This window comes from Vicia villosa, linkage group LG7, assembly GCF_029867415.1.
Source record: "Vicia villosa cultivar HV-30 ecotype Madison, WI linkage group LG7, Vvil1.0, whole genome shotgun sequence".
NCBI classification, from domain to species: domain Eukaryota; kingdom Viridiplantae; phylum Streptophyta; class Magnoliopsida; order Fabales; family Fabaceae; genus Vicia; species Vicia villosa.
In genome coordinates, this window is record NC_081186.1 from 71,032,154 (window position 1) to 71,047,029 (window position 14,876).

Consider the following 14,876-nt stretch of genomic DNA (forward strand, 5'->3'; position numbering starts at 1 on the left):
GTTGATATGATTGCTATGCTATAATGTCCTATTTTTATGACGAATACGATGTTGTGATGTTGTCGTGACGTTAAAGACGGTGTTGTGATGATGATTTAATGATGTGCATGTTTATTGTATATATATATGATATGTGAAGATGAGTAATATGAATGATGATGCCATTGACTAGCCGTTGTCGAAATTTATATGACTTTGTTGTGCATCATACATTCATAGCATTTTTGGACGGTGGTCCGCTTGTGATGTGCCTCAATCCTATTGTGTGGATTGAGTGTATTTGTGATGTGCTATGGTTCCAAGAGGAAATTGATCCTATGGTGGGGATCTTTGAAGGGTGATGAACCAGGTGTTCATAATTTTTGGTACCACATGCATTGAGTAAGTGTTGTTGCATTAACATCCTATGAAATATTGCATGAATTTTGTTGGTGATTTGTGATGTGACGATAATTGTGAGTTATGTGATTATATGATGTAAAATATTTCTATGTTCTATTATGATGTACCGGTGAGTGTGATATATTGATGAGTGTGACGTGCATCAAGTTTGAGAATGGACTACGTCTAGAGATCAAGCAGGGTATTGGGTATCTTGAGATTCACCAACTTCCTGTGCTATTGAATAAGTGTAGGATTTATGATCAGGATACTAGAGCCAAATCTTCTTTTTATAAGAGTTATAATGAGAAGAAAGACAAGAAACAAGATTGTGGTAAGTCGTATAGTACTCCTACTGACAAAGGGAAACAAAGAGTTTCTGATGAGAATAAGCCAAGTGGGGGAGGAGCTCTTGCTTCGACCAGGTGCTTTAAGTGTGGTGAGTTAGATCATCGTGCCAACGATTATACCAATAAAGTGCTAAGATGTTTCAAATGTGGTAAGACAGGTTATCATGCCCCTAAATGCAAAAATGAAGGTCCGACTTGTTTCAACTGTGGTGAACAGGGTCACATTAGTATCTAGTGTTAGGAGCCGAAGAAGGATACTACTACTGCTTATACTAATGGTAGAGTGTTCGCTTTAAGTGGTTTAGAAGATTCTAAGAAGGACAACTTGATTCGAGGTACTTATTTTATTAACAATGTTGAGTTGGTTGCTATTATTGATACTGGTGCTACTCAGTTGTTTATTTCGATTAGATGTGCTACTATGATGGGTTTGAAATTGTCTTTTATGAGTGGGAGTATGGTGATTGATACTCTAGCTAATGGTTTTATAACTATTGCGCTAGTCTATTTGAGTTTCCCTTTGACCATTTATGGTAAGAGTTTCATGATGGATTTGTTGTGTTTACCCTTGCACCAAATTGATGTTATTCTTGGAATGAACTGGTTGGAGTTCAACTATGTTCATATCAATTGCTACAGTAAGACTATGAGGTACCCAGAGTTTGGTGACGGTGGAGAGCTGATGTTTTTATCTGCTAAGCAAGTAGATGGACTTTTAGAAGATGAAACTCAAATGTTTGCAATATTTTCGGCATTGCATATTGAACGTGAAGTTGTCAGTGTTGAGTTACTTGTTGTCTATGAATTTCCAGAGGTGTTTCGAGATGACATCAGTGATTTACCTCTAGAGCGTGAGGTGGAGTTTGCTATATAATAAGTACCTGGTACAAGTCCAGTGTCAATGGCTCCTTACAGAATGTTAGCTTCAAAGTTGGGTGAACTGAAGAAACAATCGGAAGAATTAATTGAGAAAAAGTTTATTCGACCGAGTGTTTCTCTATGGGGTGCTCCTGTGTTGTTGGTTAAAAAGAAAAATGGTAGTATGAAATTATGCATGGACTATTGACAATTGAATAAGGTGACTATTAAGAATAAGTATCCAGTTCTGAGAATTTACGATTTAATGGATCAGTTGGTGGGTGCTTGTGTGTTTAGAATGATTGATTTGAGGTCTGGTTATTATTAGATTTGTGTTAAACCAGATGATATTCCAAAGACGACGTTTAGAATAAGGTATGGTCACTATGAGTACACTGTAATGTCATTTGGCGTATCTAATGCACCAGGTGTTTTCATGGAGTATATGAATCGAACGTTCCATTTGTATATGGATAAGTTTGTGGTGGTCTTTATTGATGATATTCTGATCTATTCCAAATCAAAGAAGAACATGCTGAGTGTAACGCCCCAGACTGCTTGCAGGATTATCGAATGACTCCACAAACTAACACGGGTCTTTTCAGCATGATTTGTCCTCACTCACACGCTTTCTGGGAATCTTCCCAAAAGGTCACCCATCTAAATACTACTCCAAGTCAAACCTCATTAACTATGAAGTTCTTATTTATTAGGCTACCGAAAAAGAAGATACATCTTGTTGGTATAAGTTGTACCTATCAATCCATATAAGCCTTCCTTCAACCATGTAGTATCTTCCCTGCACAGCCTCAAGATCCCTCTCATTCCGATATGGCGACCACCCTTGCCCTTTTTGGCCTCTGGTAATACATGTGGTGAAACCACCTCTCGCCTTCCCCGGCCTCGAGTGTTACACGCCCACCAGTTTCCGCATGGTTTGTCCTCGAACCATATCGTACTAGGAGAGGTATGGCTCTGATACCATTTGTAATGCCCTAGACTGCTTCTGGGATTGTTGACTGACCCCACAAACCAACACGGGTCTTTTCAGCATGATTTATCCTCACTCACAAGCTTTCCGGGAAATTTCCCAGAAGGTCACCCATCCAAATACTACTTCAAGTCAAGCCTCCTTAACTTTGCAGTTCTTATGTGATAGGCTACCAAAAAAGAAGATACATCTTATTGGTATAGGAAGTACTTATCAGTCCTTATAAGTCTTCCTTCAACCATGGAGTCTCTTCCCTCCACAGACTCAAGATCCCTTTCATTTCGATGTGGTAATCCCCCTTTCCTTCTTCGGCCTTAGGTGTTACATGCGGTGCAACCACCCTTCGCCTTCTTCAGCCTCAGGTGTTACACTGAGCATTTGATAATTGTGTTGCAAGTGTTGAAAGAGTAGAAGTTGTATGAAAAATTGTCAAAGTGTGAGTTATGGTTGAAGGAAGTGAGTTTCCTTGGCCATGTGATTTCAAGTGGTGGAATTTTGTCGACCCTTTTAAGATTAATGCTTTGTTACGGTGGTAGAATCTGAAGTTTGCTATTGAGATACGAAGTTTTCTTGGTTTGGATGGTTATTACCGCAAGTTTATGGAGGGTTTTTCTAATTTGGAATTGCCTTTGACTTAGTTGAGTAGAAAAGGCAAAGCATATGTGTGAGATGTTGTGTGTAAAGAAAGTTTTTTGGAACTGAAAAGAAGTTGATGACTGCTCCAATATTAGTTTTCCCCAATCCAAGTGAATTGTTTGTAGTATATTGTGATGCTTCTAAGATGGGTCTTAGTGGTGTACTGATGCAGAATGTTCAAGTTGTAGCTTATGCGTCCAAACAACTGAAGGTGCATGAAAGGAATTATCCTATGCATGACTTCGAATTCGGAGAAGTGGTTTTTGTACTGAAAATTTGGAGACACTATCTGTTTGGTTCGAAATTTGAAGTGTTCATTGATCAAAAGAGTCTTAAGTACTTATTTGATTAGAAGGAACTAAATATGAGGCAGAGAAGATGGCTTGAGTTATTGAAGGATTATGATTTTGATTTGAGTTACCATCCTGGTAAAGAAAATGTTATAGCGAATGCTCTGGGTAGGAAATATTTGCATATGTTGATGCTTATGGTGCGCGAGTTCGAATTGATTGAGAAATTCAAATATATGAGCTTAGTGTGTGAAGAAACGCCTAAAATTGTAAAGTTAGGTATGTTGAAGTTTACCAGTGGTATCCTTCATGAGATCAGAGAAGATCAGAAAGCTGATGTGTGATTGGTTTACTAGTTACTGCTAATTAACCAAGGTAATGAAGGTGATTTCCAAATTTACGATAGTGGCATGATGAGGTTCAGAAATAGAGTGTGTGTTCCAGACGTGTCAGAACTTAAAAAGAATATTCTTGAATAAGGATATCTAAGTGGTTTAAGTATTCATCCCGGTGCTACAAACATGTATCAGGATTTGAAGAAGCTACTTTGGTGGCTCGGTATGAAAAAGGAAGTTGGTGAGTTTGTTTATGCTTGTTTAACTTGTTAGAAGTCAAAGATTAAACATTAGAAGCCTTTGGGACTGATGCAACCGTTGGATATTCTGGAATGGAAATGGGATAATATTTCCATAGACTTCATGTCGGGGTTGCTGAAGACTAGTAAGGTCAATGATTCGATATGGCTGATAGTGGATAGATTGACTAAATCGGCTCATTTCCTACCGATGAAGATCAATCATCCCTTGCAGAATTTAGCTGAGAAGTATATCGAAGAGATTGTGAGATTACATGGTATACCATCGAGAATTGTGTCAGATAGAGATCCGAGGTTTATGCCGAGTTTGTGGAAAAGTTTGCAAAATGATTTGGGTACTAAGTTGAGATTGAGTTCTGCTTACCATCCGTAGACTGATGGTCAAACAGAAAGGACTATCCAGTCTTTGGAAGATTCGTTGAGGTCATGTGTTTTGGAACAAGGAGGTGCTTGGGACACCCATTTTCCATTGATTGAGTTTACCTATAATAATAGTTTTCATTCTAGTATTGGGATGGCTCCATATGAGGCATTGTATGGAAGGAGGTGTAGGAATCCTTTGTGTTAAACCAAATCAGGAGAGAGTGCAGTGCTCAAACCTGAGATCATGCAAGAAACAACTGAAAAGATAAAGATGATTCAAGAGAAGATGAAAGGTTCTTAGAGCCGTCAGAAGAGTTATCATGATAAGAGGAGAAAAACACTTGAGTTCCAAATGGGAGGTTATGTGTTTTTTAGAGTTACTCCGGTAACAACTGCTGATAGAGCTTAGAAGTTGCAAAAGCTCACCACTCGTTTTGTTGGTCTATACCAGTTTTCAAAGAAGATATGTGAGGTGGCCTATCAGATTACTTTATCGTTGTAGCTTGCAAATCTTCATGACGTGTTTCATGTATCTCAGTTGATGAGGTACATTCCGGATCCTTCGCAATTGATCCAAATGGATGATGCACAGGTAAGAGATAACCTAACAGTTGAAGCATCACCCGTGCAGATAGAAAGTCGGGAAGTGAAGAAATTGCATGGTAAAGAGATTTCCTTGGTGAAGGTACAATAGGGTGGACCAACTGGCGGAAGTTTGACTTGGGAGCGTGAGGATCAGATTAGAGAGTCGTACCCGACTCTGTTTTTCTCAGGTAATTTTTACACCATTGTGTACACCAAATACTTACACCAAACACTTTTCACCATATTTATACAGTGAACAATGTTTTTTTAAATAAAATAATAATATTTATAAAAAATATTTTTATTTTTAAAATTATTTTTATAACACAAATATAAAATTTTTCATTAACCAATTTTAGTATTGCATTAACCACAAAAAATATATGTTATTAATAACATATTTTACTTATAATTCATTAACCAAGTTTACTACTTCATTAACCAATAAATTACCTAACATTAACCAAACTCTGACATTAAAATATAAAATATAATAACCAATATTTACACTCTATTAACCAAGTTATGATATTAAATTATGAAATATAGCAAATAAAATTGATTAATGGTATTAAAAGTAGGAAATGATAAATCACGTTAGGTAAGAATATATTACAATATATAAGGTAATATTGTAGGCTAGGGTTGGACAACGGTCGGATTGATTTGGGTTCGGTCTCAAATATTCAATCTGGCTTAATATGTGGAGATCCAATTTAAACAGTTTTTATCATCGGTTTTCAGGTTTAAGGTTTGGTTGATTTTCGGGTCAGTTTGAGCGGTTTATAATTAGTGACCGATTTTATTTTTTTATCCATTTTATTAATTTTTTTCCGTTTTAATATTATATAAAATAACAAAAGAAAAATTTCCATAACATACATCTTGTTTCTTCTTCCTACCGAATAGGAACAAGAAATATCTTATAACATTCGAATTATAAAAAAAATGAAAGTTTGTTGTTTCTTCCTAATTCATCATTCAACCATTCATCTTTCAAACCAAACAATACTATGCAACATACAAAAGAGAGGAAACAAGAAATTAAAGAGGGAGAAAATTGAGGAGACAAAGATAACGATGCTACAACCAGTAACAACACCAAACTTCAACCAATATTAGTGAAGATAACGAAGAAAATTGAGGAGATGAAGATTACACAATAGAAATTCTCACCTTTGATGATTTTTGTATTTAGTTAAGAGCAAAAAAAAAAAATAAGACAAGAGAAAGAATGGAGCGTGTAAGAAAAAGGAGGAAGAGAGACAAACTGTGTGACGGTTATGGTTTTTAGTTATATATTGGTGTTTGAACAATGGGTATTGCTATTAGGCTTTAAAAAAATATAGTCCACTCCAGCTAACATAATGATATAATAAACCAGCAGTGCAGTCGGGTTCAATTTTCCTTAGGTTGAATTGGCCCGACCGAACCAAGCCGTTACAAGCAATTAAAACCCGATTTTTTCACTCTTTAAACCCGAAATCCGTTTTGAATTCGACCGTGTGCAAACGGTTACCATAGATCAGATGGGGACTGACGGATTTCTCAAAACCTGTCCACCCCTATTGTATGCAAAACCATAGTTCATTTTTGAGGATAGACAACATAAAATTTCATCTTGGTTTGGAGGATAGCCTGTGTAAAATTCCACATTGGTTTGAGATCAGTTGAGGAATATTTAACGAAAGAGCGTAAACTCGTCAAATATCTAAAAAGGTATGTGACTTGTTAGAATGATTCAAATCTTTCGAGATAATATATGTGCCCAATGAGCAGAATTTTAGGGAGAAATTTATGTCCAAGCTCTCTGGCTCGAAGAAAATAGGATACAACCGCACTGTAATTCAGGAAACGCTCGTCGTCCCTAGTATTGAGGGGTGAGACCAATACTTTTAAAGTCTCCCAGGCCAATGGTTGGATGATGCCCATATTCCACAATCTGTAATCACATGAACTACCACAAGACGAATTAAAGGCAAAGAACAATTGTGCACCAAAATACACTCTGATGTTAGGGAGGATCTAAAAATGGGAATGGTTTTTCCCATGTTAAGGTATCTAAGGGAACATGAAATTACCCTACTCCTCACTAAAGTAAATTGAGGGGCATGTGGCAGTTATATTGGCGGATGAGATATAACCCACAAGCTGCTTAGGACGGGATATTAATTTCCTACCATAATGAAGCAGAATATGACATTCATTAGCAAATGAGATAAATTCTATAGGCACAACAATATGCATCATGCACTAGCTGAACTTCTCCACTCCATCATGATGGCCTAGCCATTTTACCAATGAGTGTTGGACATTCTAGGCCCTTTCCCCTTAGCACTTAACCAACTAAAGTTTATGATCGTTGGAGTACAGTATTTCACAAAATGGAAAGAAGTTGAAGTCATCTCCAAGATCACAGCGGGAAGAGCCCGTTGTTTTTATTGGTAGGATTATGTTTCAGTTTAGCTTTCCAAACTTCATCATTACAGACAATAGCACTCAGTTCGCGAGCACAACCATATTTGGTTTTTGTCACGACCTAGGAGTGAAAACAAAGTTTATTTCTGTTAGCCATCCACAGACGAATAGGAAAGAGAAACTAGAAAACAAGGTAATATTGAAGGGTATCGAGAAGAAGCTAGATGATGTCAAAGGACTTTAGGCTGAACAACTACACGAGGTGCTTTGGTCATATCACATCACCCTTCATTCAACTACCAAGGATATTGGATGTGATACCATTTCTTCGACGTCGCCTGCTTCTTTGAAAATCCGCTCAAAGCGAGCGAACATGGGAAGATACGTGTCTCTGGTCTGCAACGGTGTGGAAAAAGTTAGGGTGAAGTAAATCATGCTGCTCTGAATGATAGGGGAAATTACCCTACTCTCCCACTTCTGGAAGCGGTCGTAAATCATGCTGCTTCAATGTCATAATGCAAGAGGTGATCAATAAATAAGTGCCGGATTGTTAAACTGGAAGAACCCTTACACACATTTTTTAAAAACAATTGTTATTTTTTCAAGCCAAATTTGTAACTGTTTAAAAACTGTTAATATTAAAACTGTTAATAAAGTATTAACTTCATTTAATTATTTTTTAAATAACCTTTTATTTAATTATTTTTATTGTATATTTTAATTAATTTTAAAAATGATAAATTGTTATTTGTCAACTTCATCTCAACAATTAGATAAATTTAAAATTTTTAATAAATTAAAATAAAATAATTATAATATTTTAATATGAGATAACTAATATCAAATTTATACATAAGAAAAATATTTGTGATTTCATAATTAGTTAAAGTTATGATTTTTTTAAAATTAAAAGAGATATGATTAAAGGTGCTAAGGGCACTAGAGTTTGGAAAAAATGAAAGCCATTTGTTTCAGTTTTCATTAAAATTGATTTTTATAGTTCTTCAAAAAAATAAATTATAGTATAATATATTTTGTTAAAAAAGTTTACAATTTTTATTTAAAATATAAAATAAAATTTTTATTTAAATAGTTATTCTTAAATTTCAAATGTTTTAAAAAAACATTTTTAATATATATATATATATATATATATATATATATATATATATATATATATATATATATATATATATATATATATTCTTAAAAATAAAACAAACATACTCCGAAAGAGATATAGTTGCATGTAGGGGTGGGAATAGACCAGACCGACTAACAGGGGCCTACGGCCTAGCCTACATAGGCCTAGGTCAGGCCAAACTTTTTAGATAAATAGAAAAGGCCTAGGCTTTTTTATAAGCCTATTTAGCTAAAAATGTTAGGCCACAGGCCACATAAAAAGCCTTTTAACTCTAAGAGGCCGGCCTATTTAAATAAATATGAATAATTTTATTATTATTATATTATATTTTTTACTTTGAATTAAAAATATAAAAATAAATTTTAGTTATCTTGAAGAAATTATGAAAATAAGATGAAAAGAATCTTATGAACAATGTCATAAGTTGTTTCGATAAGTTCTCTCAAACAAATAATATCACAAAATTTATGCTACTAGGTAAACTTAAATAAACTAATGCAAACAAACATTTAATCTCACTGATCTTTTAATTTGTTAGCTTATATAAAGACGAGTTGAATGACTTATTTACAAATGTTCAAATGAAATTGGCTTTTAAGTAGGCTAATAGGCCAATCAGGCCTTCAAAAAGCCGGACCCAGGCCAAAAAAAATAAGCCTATGATAGGCTACAGGCCAGACTTAGGTTTTGAATATTATAGCAGGTCAGACTCAGGCTTGGCAAAGGCTAGCTCGGTCCAGCCGATTCCCACCCCTAGTTGCATGGAAACCTCTCCCATCATCACATTCTTTATTCTAACGAGTTAGGTTAAATGTACCAATGACTTTAATATTACTAATAACTAGATGTTGACCCGCGCGTTGCGCGGAAAGACTTTAAAATGTTTTTTTATCTTAAACTTTTTGAAATTATAATTTATTAAAACTACCATGTTTATAATCTTAAGAATCTTAAAGCATGTTCTTCTATATTTTTTATTTATTTTATCTTTTGCATATAATATTTAGAATTTGTTCGAGTTTAAAATTATACAATTTAAATTAAAGATGTTGTCACCAATATGGATACCTAATTTCCTCTTTAATGGAAATAAATATTTTTAATTGTTGATTAAAAAGGTTGGATATAATACTTATTAATTAAATTTTTTATTGATTTGATTTTACCTATAATATATTGTATAAGATACCGAGAAAACAAATTCGAGTTATTAGTGAACTGAGATGGATAATTTTGTAGGTCTAATTTTAGAGCAACATTATAATATATTATTAAAGTTGTTAATATGATATAATTCATTGAACAAAAGAATTTAGGTCATATTCAATACATTATACTTCAAATTTAAAGAAACTATAATGATATATTTTATTTATTTTTGGTAAAAAGCAGTGACATATATAATTGCAATAAAATGACTACTACAATCAAATTTAAAAAACTAAAATTTATAATAGACTATGTAAATAGTCAAATAAAATAAATAGGACAAATATGAAGAAAGTAACTTCAATATCTTAATATCTTAATCAGTTTTATATCCTTATAGATATGAAAGATTGTGAAGTTCGTACATACGATCTCTTGCACATTAATTAGTTACAATAGAGTTTTCAAAGTGTTAAAAATAAGCATATTATATACACGATAAAGTTTTCTTGTGTTCAGTTTTTTAACATTGAGGAGGTGGAGATTATCAACTCATTTGATTCTCATAAACAATAATTTCAATAGAAACAAATATTGAGTAGACTTATTATTTAAGTGTCAATATTAAGGAGAAAATCCTTACATAATGTGAAGTTGAAATTATTAAATAAAAATATTACCAAACACAATAGTCATAAAACTACTAATCTAATACTAATAATAATAAATAAATATTAAATTGATAAAATGGAGAAATAGACACCCTGTATCTAAAGTTTTATGGATAGAACAAAGCTCTTACGAAAAATAATAATGAACTACAAATAAATGATGAGAATGTTTGGACATACTCTACATCCTCGCAGGTAGGAAATCAAGTGTTAGAAATGAAAGGAAATTAGGAGAATACAAAATCTTAGAGGTCATGGAGTAATGTCTATGGTTTTCATTCTCTCCATGTATGTAAGAAATTATATTTAAGTTACAATTTAATTATTTGTTTTTGAGATACTAAAGGAGCTTAGCCAAATATTTCCGACGAAAATAATTACACTCTACCCAGATTTACCTCCGATCTCTTGCATTTGCTTATTTCAAAGAAAATATAATTTTCATTGTTTCTTCTTGTTATACCCTATCCTATCTACCTTAAACCTGCAAAAACATACAATATTTAACATGAAAATAAAATAATTTAGTATGAGATTTAATAATAAGATAAACTAATCTACAAATTATTTTTGAAATAATTTGCACAACTCACTAAAATACACAAATCTATAAAACATAGCAATGAAAGAAGAACTTCGGATTGAAGTTGTTATCGATAATAGACATAGTGAAAAATTCTAAAAAATAGTAAATAAGTGAAATGGGTATAGAAGTGAATAAATAACGAATGCGGGATTAAGGTTGTTTATAAAGGTGTGGAGGAATGCGAAGGGACAAAAGTAATTCAAAGGTTTATGTTATAAATTTTTACCAATTAATAAAAATAGTAATTAATAAATTTATTAATTAAAATTTTATATTAATGTAATAAATGAGTGAATCATCAATTTATTAATTAAAATTTTTTTGTTGAAATAATACTCACCGTTTTAACAAAATTTATTTAGTAATAAAAAAAATTAATTTGGAGTTAGCGAGGAAAAGTTGAAAAAAGGGTAACTATAAAACAGATCACACGCTTGATTTCTAATATGAGAGAATCAAATAATAATGATTAAATTTTGTTTTAATGAAATTCATAATTGTAGCATTTATTATAATCCACCGTTTTTGTTTTATTTAGTTTATACTCCACCGTTTAAAAAAATATATGCTCGATATTATACATAAAATTTGTTCTGGACTGGGCCAAGGTTAGGCCCAACATAGTTTCGGCCCAGTAAACCTCAGAGGCCCACGTTCCTCCATGACCCTCTTCTGCACCTAGGATGCCCACCTTAGACATGCTCGGCAAGCCCGTATCCACGGATCATGTGGCGCCCGGCATGATCGTGTGCTCCCCGCGAGCCAACGCCCGGCACTAGCATCCCCCACGAGCACCTTCGTCGCCGAGGACCCTGCTCCGCGCAGGGCTCCTTCTTATCCAACCCTCCGAACAACACAGATTCCACGTGGCTCCTAAAAGACCGCGTCTCCCTTGAACTTCTGAGCGGTTAACCAGGACAGAGGGCATGCACGCACCTCCGATATTTCCGCTCAGGAAACCTGGAAGTCTCCTAGTTAGGCTTGGGAATCCAACTCAATAGCGAGATCATGGCCCAGCGCTGGGGGCTATAAATACCCTCTTTGACTAGAGGGTCAGGTATTCACTTCTTTCTAACCTTTAGCTAGTACTTGCACTCCTTTGCTCGTCTTCTCACTTTGGCATCGGAGTACCTTGCAGGTACACCCCCTCCTTCCTAGAAGATCCAGTCCGAGCAGCCTACGACGATTCTTCTGATCAGGTACGATCAGTGGCGCCGTCTGTGGGAATCTTGCTTCCCCGTCTTTAACAAACAAAGATCAAAGCTAATCCTTTTCCAATCGTCATGGCTGACAACAACAACAACATCCCAAGCGCTGATCCCTTCCTCCTGCAACACCTGATCGACGAGTCCACCCGCGAGGGGGCGAATCGACGTCGGCAGGGAGGAAATCGGCATACTCCTGCCGGGCAGAGAAGACCCGGGCATGAGACCTCACCACCTAGGAGGCAGCAGATCCATAGCATCCAGCAGCTGCAGGGCCTCCAACAGGTTCAGAACGTTGACCAAGTCCCTCCCGAGGGACACGTTCAGAATGGGGAGGACGAGCAGCACCGAACTCACAATGGGCCAGAACAACCCCAGAATGTGAATGAGACTGACCCCAGAGACGGGCATGCTGCTTCCTCATTCACCCACACCTCCGATAGGCGGAGAGACCGTCATGGAGAAGAAGAGGAGCCACTCAACATTCCCGAGGACGCTGACCCCATCACCGTCCGCCTGCTCAAAGAGATACAAATGACAAACAGCCTCCTCCGAATTCAAGACGACCGAATCCACGAACTGGAAAGGCAGCGACGACACCGCTCCCCTCCGAAGAGGCACTACCATTCACGCTCCTATTCCTCCTCGCGCTCACCACCGAGGAGATACCACCGGCGTTCCCCATCTTCCTCACGCTCTCCACCGAGAAGATATCGCCGCCGGAGGACACGTTCCCGCTCTCCACCAAGAAAGAGCAGGAAGAACCGGAGACCAGAAGCCACTAAAGCGAGAAGCCTCTCCCCTGAACAAGATCGTCGGGGCCCTTCCAAAGCTGCGCCGAAACCCCGCGAACGTCCTCCTCGGGACAACCGCGCCAGTCCGGACAATGAACAAGGAAGACCCTGGCGAGGAAGGCACTCCACTTCACCAGGACCGAGCGACGAAGAGGACTTCCGCAGCCCTTTGTCCGAGAGTATCCGGAGAGCCCACCTCCCCCGGGGAATGGAAAAACCGCCAGTGTTGGACCAATACGACGGGACCATCGACCCTGACGACCATATTCGGAGCATCGAAGCAATCATGGACTATCACGTCGTCAGGGGCTCTATCAAGTGCCGCATCTTCCCGACCACCCTCAGGAAGGGAGCAATGACTTGGTACAGAAACCTCCGTCCCAACTCCATCCATTCCTAGACCGAGCTCAAAGAACTTTTCTTGAGCCACTTTACAGCCTCCCGACGACAACCAAAATCGGAGGCCAATCTCGAGGCTGTGATACAAGGGCCCAACGAACCCCTTCGGGACTACCTCGACAGGTTCAACAAGGAGGCCGTCCAAGTGCAAACGGCCGACTATATGAAGAGATACCTCTTAGAACGAGGACTTCTCCCCGGTAGTGACTTCAAGAAGGCCATTAAAATTGAGAAGGTGCACACGATGAACGCCCTCCTCCGCAAAGCAAAGGCGTTCATCGACTTTGAAGAGGGCGAGGCAGCCGCGATCAAAGCTTCGAGGGGCAGTGACGCTGCTCGCAGCTCAAACCTCGATGATTCAGGATCACTCCGGGGACAGGATAAAAGGAGAGACGACAGGTCCCGAGACGCCAAAGAGCGCCGAGGGCCGGCAGGACGGTTCAACGACTACACTCCCTTGAACGTCTCGCGCGAGAAAATCCTGGCCGACTGCCAAAACACCGAGTTCAAGAACTCCAGCATCAGGCCTCCGAAGTCAAATCCTACAAGACCGGGGACGGACAAATCCAAATACTGCAAGTACCACAAGAGTCACGGGCATCTGACCGACGAATGCATACATCTCAAAGATGCCATAGAGACCCTGATCAAAGAGGGCCGCCTGTCAAAGTACACGAAGAAGGGAGAACCTTCCCGAAGAGACGTCCCTCGGAACTCTGACGAGGGCAACTCACCAGACAGCAGACCGCTTCAAGTCGCGCTGTCCGTAACCCGACCGGAAGACTTCATCCCTTCAGTCGGCGTGACGACTGCCTTCAGCACCTGGGAGCATTTCCCGGCCTCAATGGTCATCTCCAACGCCGGTGACCCCGGCTCCCTCACTATCAGCTCGGTAAAGAGAAAATTCGATGAGTTGATCAGCGCCAACTCGGATCTCGCCCCTACTCTGCGGAAGTTTAGAGGAAAATCGGATCCGATCACCTTCTACTTGGAAGAGCTGCCCGACGGAGCTCCAAATGCCACAATTCATTTGCTCGTTCGAGCTAGAATGGCAAACTTTGACGTACGACGAGTCCTGGTCGACGAAGGCAGCTCGGTCGACATCATGTATTCTCACCTGTTCCGGACACTCCAGCTGGACGACTCGCACCTCACTCCTTATGTGGGCTCTGATCTCCAAGGCTTCAACGGGGCTACCACCAAGCCGTGGGGCTACGTCGAACTTATCGTCACTTTCGGAGAAGAGGAAGCATCCAGGCAGGTCAAGACAAGATTCTTGGTGATCGACTGCAAGACTCTCTACAACTGCATCATCGGACGACCTACTCTGGCCGAGCTCACCGCCGTCCCTTCCACCGTGCACCTCAAGATGAAGTTCTACACAAAGCGGGGACGAGTGGCCACCATCAAGGCAGACATCGAAGCGGCCAGAAGGATTTTCGACGCCTCCGTGAAGGGGTT

The 14,876-nt window shown here is 38.2% G+C and overlaps 1 protein-coding gene across 1 annotated transcript; it reads left to right on the plus strand.

The window, feature by feature from the left end:
• The first annotated feature begins 528 nt into the window (after positions 1–528).
• On the plus strand, positions 529–1,605 carry LOC131619294 (uncharacterized). Its single transcript, XM_058890406.1, has 2 exons — positions 529–858; positions 973–1,605. Exons 1-2 carry the CDS (start codon positions 529–531, stop codon positions 1,603–1,605), a joined length of 963 nt encoding a protein of 320 aa, XP_058746389.1.
• Positions 1,606–14,876: the final 13,271 nt, after the last annotated feature.

Bases quoted from the DNA above. Each gene is read 5' to 3' on its own strand.
- LOC131619294 (XM_058890406.1), top strand. From the start codon at position 529: ATGAGTGTGACGTGCATCAAGTTTGAGAATGGACTACGTCTAGAGATC. The intron at 859-972 runs GTGCTAAGATGT...ATCTAGTGTTAG, and splicing joins CCAACGATTATACCAATAAA to GAGCCGAAGAAGGATACTAC.